Raw genomic sequence first — 21706 nt, 5'->3', positions numbered from 1 at the left:
GTGTCCTTGTCTATGAGTAGGGTAAGTCCATGAGAAACCTCAGCTTGCTCACTAAAACCTGAACCAGTTAAGTAAATGAGCATGGTCTGGCGCACTGGGCAATTACCCTGAACTATTATTTAGAACAAACAAGTTAGATGAAGTGGATTTTACCCTATGCTCACGAAAGGGGTGCCACTGTGAGATTTTCGTTGGTAGAACGAAAGTCAGGCAATGCGGCAATCACCTGAATTTAATATCATCATGCTCTTAGGAAGAAAAGAAATAGAAAAAGAAAAAAAAAAAAAAAGGTTTTTGTTTCACACCCAAACCTAGAATTAATTTTAAGTGTGCTGTTCTCTTCCATTTTGGCCAAAAAAGGCCCCATTGTTCAACTGGCAGTTGTCTGGGAAGAAACTTTGAGGTAGGCCTCATACTTATGTACTACATCATGGCAGCTTGTATGATTTTTTTTTTTCTTGTTTCCACATTTTCTCAGGGGCGTTGTTGGAGGTTTCAGATCTTCACGTCTTCCTGTATGCTAAGTTGCGACAGTGTTTTTTTGATGCGCAACGCCGTCAACCGGGCTGCCCCGTTAGCGTACCAGCACTCCCTCATCATCTTTCCCATTACTCGAAGTGCCTGTGCAAGAAACAAAACAGTTTGTAACCTAGACTTTTAGCATCAACACTGTGGAGCTTATCTACAAAAAAAAAAAAAAGTATTTCTGCGGCAGTTTTAGACATTGCTTTACTGCCACGGCTGGCTGGACCAGTTCACCGATTGCTTCAATGATATCGCCACTTATGAAGTCATGAACTAGAAACTCTGAATAAAAACATTTACTACTAAAATGTGTTTCCGATGGAGCCAACAATCCATTCAAATGAACTAGTGAAGTTAGAGTATTTTATATCTCACCTCATAACTTTGCCACCAATTGGGTATGTTAGGCCGCAACTTCTGGTCACATACTACTTTTCTCATCTCCTCAATAGATGGATCTGAAGGTACAAGGTCATAATAGGGAAGCTGATACTCTTCATGGAAACCTAAAAACAGAAATACAATATATATTGGAAACTGCATATCTGGAGAAAAGAGGAAAAAAAAAATTCCTTCTGATTTTCTACATTTTTGTATATTTTTAGATCTTCAACCTGAAAGTAATAAACCTATTAAAGAATAGATCATCATGCCTCAGTGTGAAAAGTCATTGTTCTCTTAAACACACAAGGTTATGCCACCTTTAGTAGCAATAACTACAAATACTTCTTGTAGTTATTGCGAAAGGAAGTAATTTTGGTCTTCTCCTTCATGCAGAACGTAGAGACAATTATGTTTTTTCAAGCCTTGCTTCAGGTCCCGCTACAACATTTCTGTGTGTTTTAAGTCTCAACTTCAACCATGCTGATGCAGACTTGTTTGTGTGTTTCAGATTGTCTTACTGCAGAACTCTGTGTGCCTTAGCTGACAGATGGCCCGACATTCTTGTCATCGTCCTTTCAACATTGGCAAACATTATGGGCCTGATATCGCAAAGTATCCAAATCATGACACTGCAACCAGCAATGCCTGACCACTGGTGGGAAGTTCTTAATGCAGAATGCAGTCTGGCAGGTATGTTGCCCAACAAGCTCCACTTTTGAGTAGATTATTTTTCCAAAGCTCATGGAGGGCAACACAGTGCTATTTTTCTGCCTTGTTTCTCTAAAAGACGTAACATGGATGAGTAATCCTTACTTCCTTCAAAAAGGACAATAGTATTTTTCAAAGGTACAAACATCACTATGAATTTAATGTGGGTTTAAGTTAGAAATATAGTACCTTATACATTATATTTAGGACCCATGTGGGAAGAGATGAATGGATGCACAAGGTTATAGACTGTAAGCTCACAAGAGCAGGGTTCTTTAATATGAACATACATAAGACATACTGCTACAGAAGGAGCATTTATTATAGTTAAGTGTAATAGTGCTTTGAAATCTGCTTTAAAATGTAATATAACGCAATGTAAATAGGGCTTTCTTTGCAAGCTTGCAATCGACAAATAGTCGGAACTGACCATGTACAGTCCAAAAATAAATAAACTCACCTCCAGTACTGCATCTACGAGCTACTTCCCAGTAAACCAAACCAAGAGCATAAATATCAGCACATTTGAAAGAGTCAAAATGTTTCATGTTTATGGTCTCATCCAACACTTCTGGAGCCATATATCTGTATAGCGGAAACAAAACACTAGTTTACATTTATAATACCTACAGGGGGAAATGTTCACTGGCAACCAGGGCAGACTTGCAGGGCCGGCGGAAGACATCTACGCAATACGCGTATACAACTTCCTGTGCCGGCACTTCCGCTGAGTGCCGGCACCGGGAGTTGTATACACGATGTGCATAGATGTCCCCCTCCGGCCCCGTAAGACACCCGGGAGTCTGCTCTGGTAAGTTGGGGGGGGGGGGCAGAGTGGCAGCATATCTCGGGGAGGGGGAGGGGGGCAGAGTGGCAGCATATCTCGGGGGGGGGGAGGACAGAATGGCAGCATATCTCGGGAGGGGGGGAGAGGGCAGAGTGGCAGCATGTTTATTGGTGCTTTTTTAAAGAAAAAAACTTTTTCTTTAAAAAAGCACCAAACTTTTAGGGTGCGGCCTATATACGGGGGCGGCCTATATCCGAGCCAATACGGTATATATGGTCATTAAGCTAAACAAAGTATTGTAAACACAATGTATTGTAGCATAGCTAATAACCACTCAACATATTTACCATTAGGGCCCTTTAAATGTTTAAATGATGTGTAATACACTCTTGAAGAAGCATATCTATTTTATTCATTGAAGTACCACTTCCTTAACAGAATAAGGTAGGCTAAAGGGGTTTAATATAATAAATACACACACATACAAAAGATTAATAGTCTACTAACCGTTTTGTCCCAACCCTCTGATTTGGAGCAATGTCAATGGTGTCGGTGAGTGAATTGTGCCGAACAGCAAGGCCCAAGTCAGCAATTGCACACATGCCATTTTTCTTCACCAGAATATTTTTGGATTTGAGATCACGGTGAGCAATGCCAGGCTTCCCTGAAGGAAAGAAAAAAGTTCTTCATTTTGGTGATCACGCATAACTGTAAATATTTGATTATAAGATGATTAAAAATGAGAACTTGTTTCATTAGCGGGAAAGGTGACCATAAACTAAAGCTGATTTATTATTATTTTTTTATAATTGAGAAACAATATTTGCTGCCTTACCCTGAGTTCCAACAATCTCCATGTGGAGGTGAGCGAGCCCACTAGCAGCTGACAGAGAAAGCTTAATCATTCCCTCAATGGTAACGGTGTATCGATTTAGATAGTCAAACAGCGACCCATGTTCATGATAGTCTGAAACGAGCCAAAGTTGTGTCCACGTTCCATTGTCTGAAAAAAAATAAAAAAATGTAGCTTAAGAAAAACATTTAAGACGTTTCCTAAATTTTTTTAAGAATACATGGAACTATTCAAGGCTTTATTTTAAAGGAGTGCATACCGATACATATACGTCTTCTTTTGCTTCATTATATTGGGTAACTGCTTAGGCTAAGCATTCTACATATCAATAGAATTTTAGAGGGGCTACCTTTGTTGTCTGCAGCGATAAATCCAAGGATATTCTCATGCCGCAGCATGACGGTTTGGTAGATTTCTGCTTCTCTGAACCACGATCGCTCTTCCCTGGAGGAAAAGATCTTGACTGCTACATCGCCTCCACGCCATTTACCCCGCCATACTTCTCCAAAACGCCCCTTCCCAATGATTTCCTGCAGTACAATTGTTCTTGCCACTGTTCGCTGTACAAAAAGTGGTAGCCCTGTATTAAAAAAAAAACAAAAAAAATAAAAAAAACACAGAATGCTTTTATTAAACTTGGGAAAAATGCCCGATATGTAGAACATAGTTTATATATGCAATTTCAAATGCCAAATTATATAAAATCACCCCCTCAACAACAATATATTCAACCACATCTACTGATCAGCTGCATCATACAACTCCAACCCTTCACACTGAACAAGAACATTAAATATATACATTTTACACACACCCTATGTTATCCAGTAAAACAACTGGTTGCTGCTCTAGTTAAGAAGCTCTCTGTAACTCAACAACAAAAGCTGTTGCCACCAATCATCTTTCACCAAGGGAGAGAAAGAAACGTGGAAGATTATACAACCCACCACAGTAAATATATACAGAAGTCTCCAATGTGCTATGGAATACAGAGCGACAAATGAAATGGTTACCTGAGCCTGAACCTGATGTGGACAGATCGTACACCAGGTCTGGTAGAGTTTTGTCTTTTGCCAGATACATTTCACATGATGGATCCTCAAGGTCAAGCCTCTGGCGGTTGTGATAAACCCGGTGATGACAGTGAAACAAGACCACCACAATAAGGATAACACAAAGGAGAAACACAGGAACTGCAATCACAGCCACAAGCTCCACAGGACCCCAGCCAGAAGAAGGGTCCTTATTGTATCCTATTAACAAACAGAACACATTAATTGCGAGCAATACACAGAACTTACAATAACCACAAAACTGGCATTTTTCTTTTCCAGGAGATTCATCGCCCCCTACGGGCAACTTTCATATACCTCACTAAGATTTTTAATACAGAAGAACATATTTAAGAGACAACATTAATTCCAAATATTCCATTGTACACACTTCAATTTGTATTAAAAAGGTAGAAGGGGTGTTTATATGTGAATCTTTCACAGATCAATAGCGTTATTAATTTACATCCCTTAGCCATTAGTACACATGAAAGTCACTTAATAGATCCAGTTCACCTATTCAGACCCCAGACAAACCCACAGACAAACATACCCAGACACCCACACCATGTGAAGCCTCAGCCAGTGTGAGCTGCCACACTACTACTGCAAGGTCACGCAGGGAGATGTTATGTGACCCTGCTGAACACTGCCTACCCCTTAAAGTTTGAGGCATATTTACTCCCTATTTACTCAGGAATCCCATCTATATCCCCAACACATAGCACGGTACTGCCTATCCCATTTGTGTTTTAATTCCCTCACTGTATTAACCTCTACCCCTATTGCTCAGGGGCTGTCCCACTTATATGGCACCCCCTAATAATACAAGTTATTTTATATATATATAACAGATGTGCATTATAATTTTGATCAATATTTAGTGGTTACTTACCACTTGGCACCACAACATCAATGTTGTTGCAAAAATCTGTGTGGCAGCAGTGGGTGTTTCGGATATCTTCTGAACTAAGACAATAAAAAGGTTTTCCGGCAGGGACGAGGTCTGCTAAAGAAATGCATCCTCGCATGTGATGCTTCTCTCCATTAATGTTGGTGGTGGAGACCATGCAGGCCCCATCTGTCTCACACGTGTAGTTTGTTTTGATGCAGTTGGAACACAGGCATCTAATTGCTGCAGAAAACAAGACACAATGCATTGTTAGCAAACACAATTATAATTGATTAACATTACAAACAGTTAACCCTTAAACTACTAGGCTTTTTCAGCAATCCCACTGCTGTGAACCAAACCTTTTAGGTACTAGGTCAAGAACATTGGAACGTCACATCTAACAATCGTCTGGCAGCCATGAGTTAAAACAGCAAAATTCAGCAAACATGAAAACATCTAGAATGATGCTTTATGGAAAAGAGAAAATATTTTTTTTCTCTCTTTATTCAAAGTCAGAATGTGCGTGTGAGTTGAGGGGTGGTGAGGTTAGGGATAGACGGTGCTGTAACCCGAGTTAACTTACAGACCAAAATGTTCTCCTTGTTGGCTTGATTGCCAAATCAAAGCATTCCTGATTATCTGTGACGTCAGTTTTGGTACACAGAATAGCTCATGGGTTTAGGAATAAAAGGCATAACCGTAAAAACGTATGAGATTAGGCCAAGAAACAATTATTCAAAATTATTTTACTTTCTGATCATGGCTATTTCACAACTGTAGGAAAAGTGCCAATATTTCCCCCGAGATGCAATGTTTCTCAGCAATTTATAGGCCGATACATCCCCTGCAGATACACAGGAGTAAAGCAGCCAGTGATACTAAAATCTAATGTTATTTTTATTAATTTCCTAGAACAAAAAAAAAAAAAAACAACTAACTTTCACAGCAAGCGGGTACATGACTTTTAGGAAAAAGTTTTATCCGGTCTTGTTCTGCCCTTAGAGAAATAAGAAAAGTGGTAATCAAGTGCTTATACTGTCCACATACAGAACGATTTCAACATGAAGAGCAGCAGTGAGCCCTGGACTCAACATCCACCATTCTTACATAAGTTTGTGACGAAAATCCTAAACAAAAGCTACCCAAAGCAGTGTATAAATCCTAGACACACATTACCATGACCAACCACACACACGAGTAATGGAAAAGACCACTGAGGTTCTAAAAAGCTTGTGTAGCTTTACATCTTTGCTATAGTGGCCCAATAAAAAGGTTATCAACTTCAACTACGGATTCCCAGATGAAGCTGAAATCGCGCCTGAGATTTAGAATTTTCAAAACAAGCATGTTAGGAAAAGAAAGGCACGAACAACTCCACTCTGTCTGTTTAATGTTAAATAATTGGTAACATCTGGCGATACATATTTGGCAAGGGACACTAGAAAACACTAAAGCAACTGTGAAAGGGTTAAATAATAATTGGACACTGGTTTTGTGAGCCGCCTGCTGCTGCAATACTTCCTGCATAACCCTACAAATATATTTGCTTTGGTTAATCACACAGGCAATCTCTCGATCATTATGAAGGACCATTGCAAAAGAGTGAGTCACTTCACGGTTTGATGGGAAAAGTTCTATGCAACAGTTTTCCCATCAAATGAATTAAACTACACTTTAGCTGTCTGGGGGGAAACGCGTGCCTGTCTGTTAATTGTGTGGGAGGAAAGTTACAACATATTGTCTAACGTACACTAAACATCTAACTTGGCAAGTCTTCCAAATACCAAAATGGAGCATTCCTACTTGGTGAGTCATGCACCAAAATTGTCGTTATTCAATAATATTAATAGCTTTTATAGCCAGGCTAAAACCAGTGAAGATTTACTGATCTGGATCCTCTGCCTTTGATGTTAAACAAATTAGGAGCTGCGTGGATATAATGGGCTATAAATGAAATACACTTTTGCCAGCATGGACACAAGGCATACATAGGGAAAGCATGTATCCCTGGAGGGGTGGTTTATAAGCACCATAGACCAGCCACACTTGGTGGCTTGTTCATCAATAGCCGAGCGGTCCTGAGAAGATAAGGGAATCAAGTCCAATATGAACATTACTGGAGCTTTTCAAAAAGACACTCAAAAGGGAGGTAGGGTCCGACGAGTTTCCCTTAGAAATTAAGTGAATCATTGTTATCGGGTAGTTCATGCCAAGCTGTCCCCCTAAGGAACATACCCACGAATGCTACACTATAAAATGGGAATCAGCCCATGGGATCAGTGATTGTAACTTGGGCCAAAATCATCAGCTGAATACTGCAGATCCTCCAACACCTTAATTTCATTTATATTCATAGAGAAAGAGAGACTTTTGGAAGCTGGTTAACGTGTTAGGCTCCCCTGACCTGTCAGGACACATTTTCTGTAAACTATTGGTGCATGTTTCTGCTTGCCTTCTATTTATTGCGATCATCGCATGCATAGCTTTATCCTCTTAGACATATCACTTGCAGCAGAGCAGCTTGGTCTTGACATTTGGCTGTGAAGGAAGTGTCAGAGCCATTTCTTGTGTAATTACACAAGGAAGAAAGAGACAGGTTCCAATGTCTTTCCCTGTCCTTAACGAAATCGAAAATGACACGGGCCACGGAATGAACTTTACATCAAAGTAGAAGAGTAAATGAACAGAATTTTTCAGTAGTAAGTTGACTTGGGAATACATTCAAAAGGGATTGCCATTTTATACACTATAATGCATTCATTAATAACAGACTGCGTTGGGCCAGACTCAATACTCTAGCGTCTGTAAGCAACGGACTTTCCCCTTATTTGTAATGCACTCTTAAACAAAAAAGCCACAGTGTAGCGGAGAAAATGTCAGAGTGCATTTTTCTACGGGCTCAGCAGAAAGCACAGACACTTTTTTTTCATTTTCTGACTAGTATCACTCCATAATTTACCAACCAGATGGTAGCCTGCCAGGGTCATTTGACAACAGCGGCCCACACCGGGCATATTCACCATACTCACCCCTTGATTACATAAAAGGGATTTATTCACAAAAGAAAGTCTGCAGTAGACTTTCAATGATTTTATCATACATGGCGAAGAGCCAGTCCTGAGCTGGACCACTACAATGTATGGTTCAATTAGGAAAAGTTTGGCCACAACCCTGACCAAGACAAAAGGCATAACGAGGGCTATAGTCATACAGAAAAAAATTATCACAGGGCTTCCCAAGTGGCTTCAAGAGGAAGCAAGGCTAGTCTGAACAGGATAGGGCTAGCTGTGCATAGTGGTAGGGCTAGGCAGGGGAGTGGGAAGGGATTGTGAGCGTAGCTAAATGCCGCTCCTCTGGCCCTGAGAAAGGGCGCAGTGCTTCAGACGGAGAGTCCAGGTCAAACCTGGAGAGTTCCCAAGTGTGGCTATAGCAAGGAGACGTATAACCTGCTTCTCCTAATACAACACCGGATGTCACCAATGACCAGAAATACAGTCATATAGAGCCAAAGTTAAGTACATATATAAAGAGGCCCTCAACAAATCTTGCAGGGGGGGGTGAAAGTGGGGGAGCATTTTGCTACATCTCGTAATCTGTATAGAGCAAACATTTAAAACTATGTTATTGATTTTTATAGGAGAAAAAAAAAAGGCATATTATGAATTCTGTCAGATAGAGAGATTCAATAATTCTAGGAAGATCCTTTGAATCATGTGTAATCCTTAATATAAATGCCCATCACCCCTTCCTGAGTAGTTAAAGGCTCCAGCGTTGCACACATAAATGCAGTGCACACACCCTGCCATCAAATGTATTCTTTACCGGTACGCTTTAATGTGACACTTTTATTACGACTGATGCTGTTCTAAGCAATAATTCAGTTTATATGCACAAAGACTGCCTAACCATTTAAGTGCTAAATAAGTATAAGCAATCTATGGGTCAAGATTACTTGAAACACATAAAAGGGTGGGCTAGGCTGTTTTCAAATATTGCCAGCTTCAGTAAAGACACTATTGGCCTTTCACCTGTACTTCGCAAAACCCAAACAATTCTACTGTATAAGAGCACGGATCGTGTAGTTACTGAACAGGAGCCCAGGTCTCATTCATTTACTGCACCGTTACAAACACTAATCCATTCACTGGTTCAATAGCCACATACCTGTTCATTCACATAATGTGCAAACTGTAAATGTCTAAGATCTTACCCTTGGCAGCATATTACATCATTTACGGTCGCGCATTCTGCCTATTATTCGCCGTTACGTCAGAGGATTATGGGTCTACGGGACACCGTACACTTCCTCAAATGCAAAGGTCCTGATGCTGATCGCGATTATTGTATGTGGGCATGCCCTCTCATGCAAGCCTTTTGGGGAGAGGTGAACAGGTTTGGTTTAAGCTTGAGTTGTCCTTTGACTACGCTCTCCCCACAATTAGCGGTCCTAGCTGTTACACAGGCCCCTTTCCCAACACATAGCAAGCTCACCACACTATATCCTTTGCCAATGGATCCATTCAGCCCCTCCATCTCTAGTTATCTCTATATTATCTTTTTCGTATTGATTGGTTAGAAACCTTGCTTGACAAAAAAGAAAACGCAGGCATTTTGTGGTATGAAAAACTTTATTGCAACATTAAGACATTGTTCTACTGTGTTCTTTCTTTGAACGCTTCTCCCCGGAATCAGCTCCATTATCCAGGTACTTCTGCAAAAGGACAAAGCCAACACGGACTCCCCCGAGAGTAATGGAAGAATGGGGGAGAGGCCGTCTCCTTAGGTTATAAAAATAAATACACACAGATAGATATATCTATGCATATCTACAAGGTTTCCCTCTATTGACCTCACTCCAGAATTAGACGCTTGCACAATACGTTTGTGCATTCCTCTCTGTCAGGTACGTGCCATGATACGGCATACAGGTTTTTGCAATAGCTGTGCGTACCTAAGCCGATACGAGTCATCCAACACCGAGTATTTTCAATAGGAGTAAAATCTTTCATTTGCTTTATAAGTCACAGGGATTCAGAAACAAATCCATGAAATTAGATCATTTTGTTGTTTAAAGCGGCATTAAACTGAGCGGCAAATCTTGATTTTTTTTTTCAACCAGCTACTGCAGTGAATACTAAGCACAAGACAACAGCATCAGTTATGACTTCAAAAAGAAACTTATGGAAACAATTCTGCAAACCTTGCTTTTAATTATGTAAAATGCTCCTCACTGATATCTTAAGATAATGGAAAAAGGAATATAATACCACTTAAAAAAAGGTATTTGCCAACTAAACAAGTCTCTATGCAAATTGAAGCAAGTGGGTGTCATCTGGATCTGCCTAGCATGCCAGTGTGCCATTTTACAGGTTGCGTCTTGGCACTGTGCAACCCTGCCACTAGAAGATGCGCCCATGTGTCCTATACAAAACACGTGAGTGGACACGCGTGGCAGCATTGCCGCCTACCACAAGATGGGCTACAGATGCGGCAAAAGTTGATGAGGGTCATTTACAAAAGGAAATATATGATCACCTTGTTAACCAAAGAGAAGGCATGAGTTAACCAAATGTTTGGGGGCATCAGGGATACAGAAAGGGGGCTGCACTGTTAGCTAGGCTGTCATGGGTAAGTAAATGTCTCCTAAAAAGATGAGATAGCACTGCAAAATGCATTGCAGAAATGAATGTCTCAACTTAATGTTAAGCGGAAAAACATGCAGATCACATGATATTAACAAGTGTAAAAGTGGAGTAAAATACAAACTAAAGAAAACTATTTTGCAATGCTAAACTATTCACCTTTTGACTACCTGTCCAAACACGACTTCATGTTTCACGATTGTGTTAATTTCAGGTGAAAGTGCCGCCTAGAAAAACAAGCTTCATATAAACTTGTCATAAAACTTTATTTTATAAAACTGTACTTTATTAGATTTACTACTTCAGATGTAAGGCCCTATGAAGTACATGATGCAGATTGGAGGTACCTCTGATCTTGGTCCTACTCCCCCCCCCTCTACATATTTTTTTCCCTCTAAGAAAACGGGAAATGGGGGCCAGATCAGAGTTGTGTCCAATCTGCTACAACATCGTGCTCTTCACGGGACCTTGCATCTGAAGAGCCTTCTAGATCATGGTGTTTAAGAGCCTCTACATCTTGCTGTATAAAAAAGGTTGCAACGTCTGAAGACAAGAATGATGCTGAAATCGAACAAAATTAATTAATCAGAGAAAGATTTCTTCAAAGTTTCCGCGCTCACTAGACGGTGCATTATACAGGGCAAGCGCAGACCTTCTTGATGGAGAAACAAGCCAGTGTTGGCCCTTCAATATAAAATTAATGGCATTTACATAGCAGCTTCATATTTACAGTGATCCAAAAATTATATGGAAGCTTCCGATATTGTGCATCACAAAAGTAAAACAGTATATGTTTACCAGTCAGTGTAATTATTTAGGGGTATTTAGAGGGACCATTTGATCTCATGGAATCTGGTCATTACAATGATAAAGCCAGCGTTACCGTATCAATTTCCTGTCTTGAATCCCTTCGCCTCACCCCATCCTTACAAACTATTTACAACAATCAGCAATTTACCAATAGCGCTGAGATAAGATAACACAAGGAATAATCCTGCAGACTTATTGCACTTTAATATTAAAGTGTATGATTTAGAAGAATTGACAAATCAACGTTAACTGGCTCCTATTAAGAAAAAAAAAGTTCACAATGTGACTTATACATTGTACTAGTGCGTGACTCGACAAAGCCTGGGAGCCATGGCAACTTAGTGACTTTTGTGATGGGGTGAGAGGGAATAGTGTATGCGTACATATATGTACAGTGCTAGATTCCATGTGCGTGCACATATATATTTAGTGTCAGTGTGTGCATGTTTGAGTATTATGTATAGTGTTGTGTTAGTGTTTTTGGATAGTGTTACATTAGTGTGGCATCAGTGCAAGAATCAGCATATTGTGTTAGTGTGTATATTATTGTATGGGGTTAGCGTTCGTGTCCATGAGCGTATGGTGATCACGTGTGTGTAAGAGGTTAGTGTTTGTGAGCATATGGTAGCGTGTGTGTTAAGGTTTGGTGTTGGAGTGGTAAGCATTTGGTAGTTACAACTTATTTAGCAATTAACTTTATTTACTAATAATTTAATGTTTATCATCTTTTTAAATGGATTAATGTCCTCTATACTTTATAAATTCTTCATTAAATTGATTATAATATATATTTGCCAATTTGTTTAATGTATAAATATTTTTTAAAACCTTATTACATATATTTGTTAGATATCTATCTTTAGAAGGACATATTTCTGAATTATATAATATTTCATATCACTTTAGAAATGAGAAGGTACATGAGAATGTAAACATGGCGACGGGGGGGGGGGGTGTTTGGATCTGGGAGACCGTGACAACGTCAAACAAAATGGCAGGTACTTATACAGATATAAGAACAAAAAATATGGCTGCTATGCATGCGTGGGCCTAGAGGCTAAATATCTTAATGGTGAGGAAAGACTGACAATGCCAAGAAAAGGAAGTGGACGTGGCTGCCCTCGTGGTATATCGGTGTAGAAGTAGAGAACTGCAAAACTCTGTGCCAATTGTTTTCACCCAGTTGAGCCACGGAAGCCAAGAAGTTAATAAAACACTGATCGACGCACTTAACGGACCAGGCTAAATGTGGACAGAGAGGTAACTTATGAAACCCGGTTTATTACTGATGAAAGAAGATAAGCGCAAAATTCAAAACACCGCAATGAGGAAATATTTTAAAAAATTACTACGCACATACACACACACATTATATATATATATATATATATATATATATATATATATATACACATACATACATACATATATATACCGTATTTGCTCGATTATAAGACAAGGTTTTTTTCAGAGCAAATGCTCTGAAAAATACCCCTCGTCTTCTAATCGGGGTCGTCTTCTAATCAGACCTCAAATAGAGGTCTGATTAGGAGACTAAGATCCAGATCCCCCGCACCGCTGCAGGGGACCTGGATCCTCCTGCCCCCCCCCCCCCATCATACACACACTTACCGGTGCTTCCTGCTGTATTGCCGGGGCAGCGGGTTGACGTCTACGCGATCCGCATAGACAACGTCCGCTGCAGCCGGAAGGAGGTGTGGCTAGCAGCTGAAGGCGACGTCAACCCGCTGCCCCGGCTGGAAGCACCGGTAAGAGAGGGCTGAGAGGGGAGAGAGGGGTGAGAGAGGGGGAAGGGGGGTGAGAGAGGGGGGGAGAGAGAGTGTGTGTGTGTTAGTTAAATGGGGGTATAGGGTGTGTGTGTGTGTGTGTGTGTGTGTGTGTGTAAAATGGGGGCATAGGGCATTTCTTGAGTGGCGTTAAGGGGGCATTTAATAGAGCACTCTGCCTCCTGAAATGCCTTATACCTCCCTATATGCCACTCTGCCCCATAATATGCCTTTTAACCCCCTAAATGCCAGAGTGGCATATAGGGGTATAAGGCATTTCTGGAGGCAGAGTGCTCTATACAATGCCTTTTAACTCCCTTAATGCCACTCTGCCTCCTGGAATGCCTTATACCTCCCTATATGCCACTCTGCCCCATAATATGCATTTTAACCCCCTAAATGCCAGAATGGGATATAGGGGTATAAGGCATCTCTGGAGGCAGAGTGGCACATAGGGGGTCAAAAGGCATACCATGGGGCACAGTGCCATATTGGTGTGGCAAGCCTGGGGGCAGATGTGTGTAACTGGGGGGCAGGTTGGAAAATACAAGGAAATAAAAACAAAAAAAATATTTTTCTCAATCATAGCTTTTATCAAACTTTTTTCCTTTGGGGTCGTCTTATATTCAGGCTTTTTCTTTTTTTCCTAAGTTAATATTCAGATTTTGGGGGGTCGTCTTATAATCGAGCAAATACGATATATATATATATATATATACACACACACACACACACACACAGGAATAATGTACTGAATGCTAACACATAGAAAGGCTAATTTAGCCCTTTAGTTATTCAAAGGCTTTTCAGGAACCTTTAAACATATAATCAAGTCTATAGGTGGATGTGTTGGACATTCCCTTTTCATTTAATATCTTAGTAAGAGAATTACATGGCTTTCCAAAGTTTCTCAATGAAAGTCTGGAAGTGGGAAATCAGCTGAAGTGGGAACCAGAATGTCGGCGTCCCGTGTACATTGCTCATGTTTTTGTAATCCGATTAAATTATTGTACTCCATTTCGAATAACACTCTGCATTTGTAGCAGAAATCCTATTTAGTGCCGATCCCTATTTAGTCACCACTAGTTTCAGATTACGGAGCCCTCCCCCATCTACCCCTCACCATGGGGCTTGGAACACTCAAATCTGGAACTGGAAAGAAAAAAATATCTGGAAGCGTTATCTTTCCTAAGCATACGATTGGGACTGGCAATATTTTCCTTCCTGTCTGGGAATTATATATTTTATTATTTACTCATTAGTAATTGTTTTTCCCCCTATTACAAGGTCCTTTACACAACATCCATAAAGCTGTAACTTTCAACCATTATATGCTCGGTTCCTCAAGACGGACGTCATGCTATATAATTACTAATATAATGCCAAGTGCGTGAAGTTCTATGGATAAAATTAAGGTTATTATTGAGATTCGGATTACTACAGCAATTAGCCCAGTACCTGAATATAGGGTAGAGTAGTGGGTATGGTATCATATTTTAACTATGAATGCCATCCTCTTTCCTGGAGACAGTTGTGTATTAAACAATGTCAAGGATCAGAGAGGACTCTCAGATTACAGCGACCCGCCAGTGCCTTGCGCTGGGGACATTATCCAGGCAGTCCTACTTGAAGGGTGGCAAGACCCCTATGTTATGTCTACATGCGCAAGTTATTCACAGTACGAGTCCTGTAATGCACTGATCCAGACCACAGATGTCTTTTCTACCGATACAGGACAACTCTGTTTATGAACACATGAACTTGCCTTAAAGTGCATGTGAAAACACTCAATGGGTCTCATGATGTATTGTGACATACGCATTCATTAAGTATCTCGAGACCTCTGGTTAAAAGCTTGGCTTGTTCCTCCAAGGATGCCTATGGCAGCAATGCTCTTGGAAGCTAGTTGGCTTATTATCTATTGATTCATATAGCGCTGTACAATAAGACACAGTAAACAACACATACCGCATCGCGTAATTTGAATTTACAGAAACAAAAAGGCAAGGACAGCCGTGCTCAAAACAAGCTTATAGTCAGGGATGAACAACCCCAGCCCTCAACGGGCCACAAGGAGCTTGAGTAAAGGCATTTCAATTAAAACGGAATTCAACTAATTTTCAGCCAAGGATGCATAGAATTCCTGGCCCATCTGCAACCCCTACAGACCGATCGAGAAGGAGGCATACACACTACTCCATATACAAAGTGTAATATCTTCCTTCAGAGCAAATGCATCTTCTAACAGCTGGATATACAGAGGGTGAAGAGCACACTTACATCAAACAATTGAGCAGACAATTTATAATTGTATATCTTTAATACATATTCCATATAATCTATAAAATCAGGTAGATAACTGCTGCGGACACCTTAAATATGGATCCGGTCTTCTACATGCATCGCCTACATTATACATAAAACCCGCAGGACAGATTCAGTTTGAGACAAGCTAAAGTTTACTTTGTTGGGTTTTTTAATGTTTTCCTAATTAGTAATAGACTCCCAACATTCTTTTATACTCGTTCTGCTTTAAAGTATTTCTGGAATGCAAAGTGATGTCAACAGAAAGCCCAGGACTATGGGGAAAAAAGAATGTTTGCTCTGATCTCTAACAACTGCACCTCTGACACCTAAAACACGCCACTTCTACTGGGTCACGACAGATTTGAGGCACTTTTGCGGTACATTCCAGAGAAGACGACCTCCTATGCTGTCGTTATGACGCTCTAGAATCCAACAAAATGAGTATTAATACCAATAAGAAATGCAGAATATATTACATATTGCGCTACATAGCTTGCTACTGCTAGACAGAAGATTGTGTAGAACACCCGATCCTCAGACGTTCTTCTCACTGCTTTCCTCTACAAAGAATAAACTCCAAGGCAGCAATATGGATTGACGCTGCTACACCTTAACCCTTTGCACGCAGCACCAAGCCTCCGGAGGAAAAAACGCATTGAAAAGCTAAATATACGTTCAGCGTTGCTGCTATAGGATATCTGTGGTCGGTTGCGCAATATATGATGGCATGTGAAATAACGATAACTAGCTTTACAGATATCGTGGCAGGGAACAGGTTTAACTGTTAGTGTTTCCGGACAGTGAGCCATAATAAAACAACTACGTGTATCATTAACATACGCGTATATATGCACATATTGCATATTTGTTGTATATTTTCTTGTGTTCCCCATAAAGTCAATTAGCTAACATCAGTAGCAGCAAAATCAATATCACCATTGATCTCTGAAGGAGTCTAATACACCAAACACAGGAAAAAATACCCCGTACCACCACTCTTCCTTTTCAGAATTCCCCAGGCACAGGCTTAGATCATAAAAGTGTGTGTGTGTGTGTGTGTGTGTGTGTGTGTGTGTGTGTGTGATCACTAAGAGGAGGAAAAACAAAACAACAAAAGGCTATAAGGCTCGGGCAGCCAGATTCAATGTCTGCCATGCTTGGTGCAAAACTCATTATTTGGAGGGGAGATTAAAAAAAAAAAAAAAAAACGTAGTATCGCGCCACAGCAAAACCAGTACACAAAAAGTAAACATACATCTCGCAAAATATCAGGGCTCCGTGGCTATAACTCGCATGAAACCCAACCCTCGGGGACCTGTTTTGACACGTTTAAACATCAGCTTTCCAGACAGAGAAGGAGAGCTTTGTTCTGCACAGTTGCTGTGTTCAGTATTTATGGCAAAGGGAATATTGCCCTCAGCAACAGAGAGCAAAAGACTTACAGGTGCTGCCTCTACGCCGGAGTTACAGAAAGTCGCAGGTGCGCCCTTTAAATAACTGCCCCCCCACACCTACAAGGGGGGGGGGAATAATCTCTGGATGTGAAAATCAGCAAAAAGTATTACATTCTACAGATTACAGGTGTCAGATCTCTGAATGTGGTTGTAGAGCTGCAGAGAGAAGGTAATTGGTGATTAGGCTCACTAATGCAGTCCTTCTGGCTAAGCCTGGATTTACCGGGTTTGGAAATTCTTTGGTGTTTTGCATGTCGCAGACTTGATTTGGTATTCCATTGAAACCAAGCCTATAGCTAAACCAAATTCTCTCCGGCGATTGTATTTCGGCACATAAAACACAAGGTGGAAAGAATTCACCGAAGTGCCTACATGGGTACCATGTCCCAGCAGGCAGCTTGCACAGAAGTACTGCGAATACACGTTCACACCAAATGACTGCAATCGAGTCGATCGCTTCTGGCATCATAATGAGGGATAAAAGTGACAACCACACGATTTGCGTAGTCATCGCAATGGACGATACTACTGATAGTAGCACGGCTCCTCTTATTCCGCCTTACGGAAGCTCATCGTTTTGGGAACTGTTGTCACTTGGGGTATTTTAAGCATATGTTGACAGGGACAAAACAGGCATGACTATTTATACTAATAAGGCATCTCTGATAAAAATATAGCCGCATGATTGATTCAGTGCAGTCAGCGCATAGATTCCTATACAGCGTGTGCACCGCGCACCTTACCAGCAAGGTCAGAAGTAAAAAGGAAGCAAAGATCTGGAAAGCAGAAGCGTTTCTTCAAAGCCGAGGAAACCTTAACATGCTGGTTTATACACAACGTCCAGAAACAAAGCACTTTGTAAGTAAACCAAACGTTAACAGGATTTCTTTGCAGCAAACGTGCCTTTTAGACACGGCAAGACAATTCTACATACGGTAGAATCTGGAAGCCAGGAAATACATTTTAGGAGTCAGGATGACGATATAGCAAATGTTAGGAGCCAAAGGTATTCTTTCCAGAAGCTGGGACTGCCCGTGTCCAAGGATTCATCCAGCTCTGCTATTACAGCCCCAATATATAGTACCTAATGATGTATAGTAGTGATAATGTTTTACTATAGGATTGTAATATGCATATTTTGGTTTTCTATTTTTTCTGCTTCTTTCTACTAATTAAAAGTATCTTTCTGTCTGCGGGTTCAGAAGTTCAATATTTGTGAAAATATCACTCTTTGAAGTTGTGTAAGCAATGCAACTATATGTTTGCATTAACCTGCTGCTATATATACGGTATATATGCCATTGGTATTATGAAAATACTTATTCGAATCACACCTCTATTCATCCCTGATCATTTTGTACATAATTATGATACTTTTTATTTTTGCCCAAATTGATGCATTGCACTTGTTATTGTGTTTGCATATTGTACATTGTGGAATATGGTGGCGCTATAAAAAAGATTTTTATTTTCATATGGCTGCACCTATAAGACATATGAAAGGAGAGCGGTTAGGAAAGCTGTACCATGTTTGTGGGACAGTAGCTCGCCTCTAATCACACACAACTTTGCTAAACAAAGAGTTTGATGGCAGACAAGACCCATTCGGCCTGTCTAGTCTGCCCACTCCTCCTGGTGTAAATATTCTTAGGGGGTATGTCTTAGACTCCCCAATACTGTTTTAGCCTCTACCACCTCTTATGGGAAGCCATTCCATTTACCTGCCTCCCACTCTGTCAGGTAAAAGTATAAAGTAACGAAAAAACGGTCGTATTAAAATCTACCAAAACAAAAAGTTTCCTAACAAGTAAAAAAAAGAATTTTCCAATTAACTTTACCTGCGTCTGCGATGGTGAGAATATTAGTTACGACATTCCAAGTCTCCAAACGCATTTTTTTGGTTATTTTCAAGTCGCGCTCGCATTAAAAAGGTGGACTCCCACATGATTTGGCAGAACACATATTTTCAAGAAATGTAACAGGCTGTTACGCCAAACAATGCTAGCAGAAAACACTTTGTTTCTTCTAATTTTCTGGAGGCAGGTTACAAACGACATGTATTAAAAACCACCATATTGCCAGGATCCATAAATCAAGAGTACATTTAACCCCTTCAGGGAACACACCAGTACTATACAACCAATGTAAGACTTGGTGAGAGGGTACGGTATTCTATACCAACACATAAAGACAGGGGGTATAGAAAGATGATACTATGTTAGATTAAATACTATCTCTACTTGCAATTAAAATACTTAAACATAACGCCGTTTAGGGCATCCATAAGAAGAGCTTTAAAGTCAGACATATAGTGTTAGTATTAGAAATATATATTAATGCTAAAACATGCCAGGAACGATAGCGTGCATTGAAATACATTTTCCGAACTTATTTAGACACCCATGCGTTTACTTAACTTAAAACTATACATTTGTAGACACTGCACACAAGAATATTTACTAAGGAAGGATCGCCATGGCAAACACAGACGTTATATCCTATACAGAGAAAAGGTAGTATTTTCTATACATATCATATTAATAGGAAAGAATAAGAGGATTATCTGCGTATAACACAGTTGCTGGGAATACTTGCGCAAGTGAGGGTATAGTTACATGTTGTGCTTTAAATCACGTTTCTTATAACTCTACAAAGTGTTTAATATAAAGGGACGTCTGTGTACATGGGGGAAGAGCTCCAGATACACCGTATGGTACGATCGCATGCAATAGAAGTGTCGGTGACAGGTATCGGTACTCCGACAGCCGGGGACACAGCCAGATCATACACAACAAAAACAAATAGACTTTTTTTTTTTTCCTGTCTTAGCAAAGCTCGGTCGGTTAGGAGTCTTCGCCCACATTTACGCCTGATGACACTTTGTGTTTTCATTCACCGACACTTAATTAGCTGTCGGTTCTGACACTCGCCCTTATTACGAGTGTCTGGACTTTATTCCCGTGTGTTATTCACATGATATACAAAGACTGTACTCCAACAGACGCATACGATGAGGACGCAGCTTTGAGGCTCCGCGGGCTCCCCAAAGGAACGGACATTTAAATATTCATAAACATTATATATGGGTCACATCAGGGCGCGGAAAGCCTTAGTATCCCCAATGTAAACGACCCCTTCTATTCACCAATACAGCGGGTCACTCTCCCATAGCGCACACAGCCCTCTGCCAGATGCTTATTTACCATTCTTTGTATTAAATATGCATATTTCAGACAGTTTGTACCACTCTATACTGTGTTGGGAGTCCGAGACTCCGATGTCTGCCCCCTCTATAATATTCCTTACTGTGCCCTTCCCCTCCAAAACAGTAGCTTTTGCACTCACCGTCAGCCACATTAGCGACGTCCCCGACTACAAGGAAGGTGACGGTGAAAAGCAAGAAGGCCGGTAGCTCCGCCATAGTAACATTCGCACAGCACTCACAACCTGCGCGACCACGACCGACCCAGACAAGCGTACTACGGGAACGCGTCCGCACGGCACGGCCTCCTGTAAAATGTGACACGCACAGCCTGCGTTCCAAACCTCATTACAGCTGCACATACACCACAGAGGAGGAAGGCAGCTCAGCCACCGATTGGTCAACGCCTAGACCAAACCCTGCCTTCACTGTTGTGGGCGGTGCCTAAGTGGATGACATCAGTTGAAGAATCTTTTGTTTCCGCTTGATGGGGTGCGCGCCTCTGCTAGCCCATGGTGCGCGCCTTAAAGGGACAGACGGCCCTGGAATTGTCTGTCTGTCGGCATTTAATAAAGCGCCTGGTTGTCTGGGCCTAACCTGCAAATAGACACATTCCCGAGGCTGTTCGGGGGCGTCTAAGGCCGCCCGCTACAGCAGCCCTCCCTTAAAAAATATGGCCTGGCTTTCTTATTGCCACCTCCAAGTCATTTGCCCTTTGTCTGCCACGAACGTCTCTAATGGGAAACTGCTTGCAAGTGGCGATTATTGTAGAAAATGCCTTCAGAAAGCAGCAGTTCTTTAACACAAAAGCATGTTAGTGGAGGAAGATGTCTGCACCGCCCACACACACAGCGGAAGGGCTGCATGTTGTGTATGGCACACAATTTAACTATTTGCAGTGCCAATGTTTATATATATATATATATATATATATATATATATTACACATATCATATAATTTTGTGTAAGATGATAGAAAATGATGTAATAAACGCTTGTGTCATGAGGGATGATCGCAGGCATTTTACTATAAATCTTCCAGCGCCATGGTTGCATGCTTCCTTTTTTTATTAAGCACTTTTTAGCAATGTTGTTTACTCAGGCAATAAAGAGTTAACTGGTAATTTCGCATTTTAGAGTAATTTATTGCATGGGTTAAGAAATAGCGTTGGGCGAATAGAAGGAATAACCGCTAAGATAAAAAAGTTATTCTAAATCTCAGTTTATCATATTTCTTAGTACCAACACCAACCACTGAACATTTATATTTACAGTAATAGCAAAGTTTTAGTACACACCT

At 40.7% G+C, this 21706-nt stretch overlaps 1 protein-coding gene across 1 annotated transcript; it reads right to left on the bottom strand.

Annotated features, from left to right (window-relative positions):
- Nucleotides 1–397: 397 nt before the first annotated feature.
- On the bottom strand, nt 398–20717 carry ACVR1B (activin A receptor type 1B). The gene is made up of 9 exons (XM_053455545.1): nt 20550–20717; nt 5205–5444; nt 4271–4510; nt 3607–3837; nt 3240–3407; nt 2912–3068; nt 2078–2202; nt 901–1031; nt 398–621 (listed from the first exon to the last, which is right to left on the bottom strand). The coding sequence occupies exons 1-9, from the start codon at nt 20623–20625 to the stop codon at nt 496–498; spliced, it is 1494 nt and encodes a 497-aa protein (XP_053311520.1). The 5' UTR covers nt 20626–20717; the 3' UTR covers nt 398–495.
- Nucleotides 20718–21706: the final 989 nt, after the last annotated feature.

Source organism: Spea bombifrons, chromosome 2, assembly GCF_027358695.1.
Source record: "Spea bombifrons isolate aSpeBom1 chromosome 2, aSpeBom1.2.pri, whole genome shotgun sequence".
NCBI lineage: Eukaryota > Metazoa > Chordata > Amphibia > Anura > Pelobatidae > Spea > Spea bombifrons.
The sequence above is the reverse complement of the archived record's forward strand: the minus strand, read 5'-3'. Positions and strand labels throughout refer to the sequence as shown.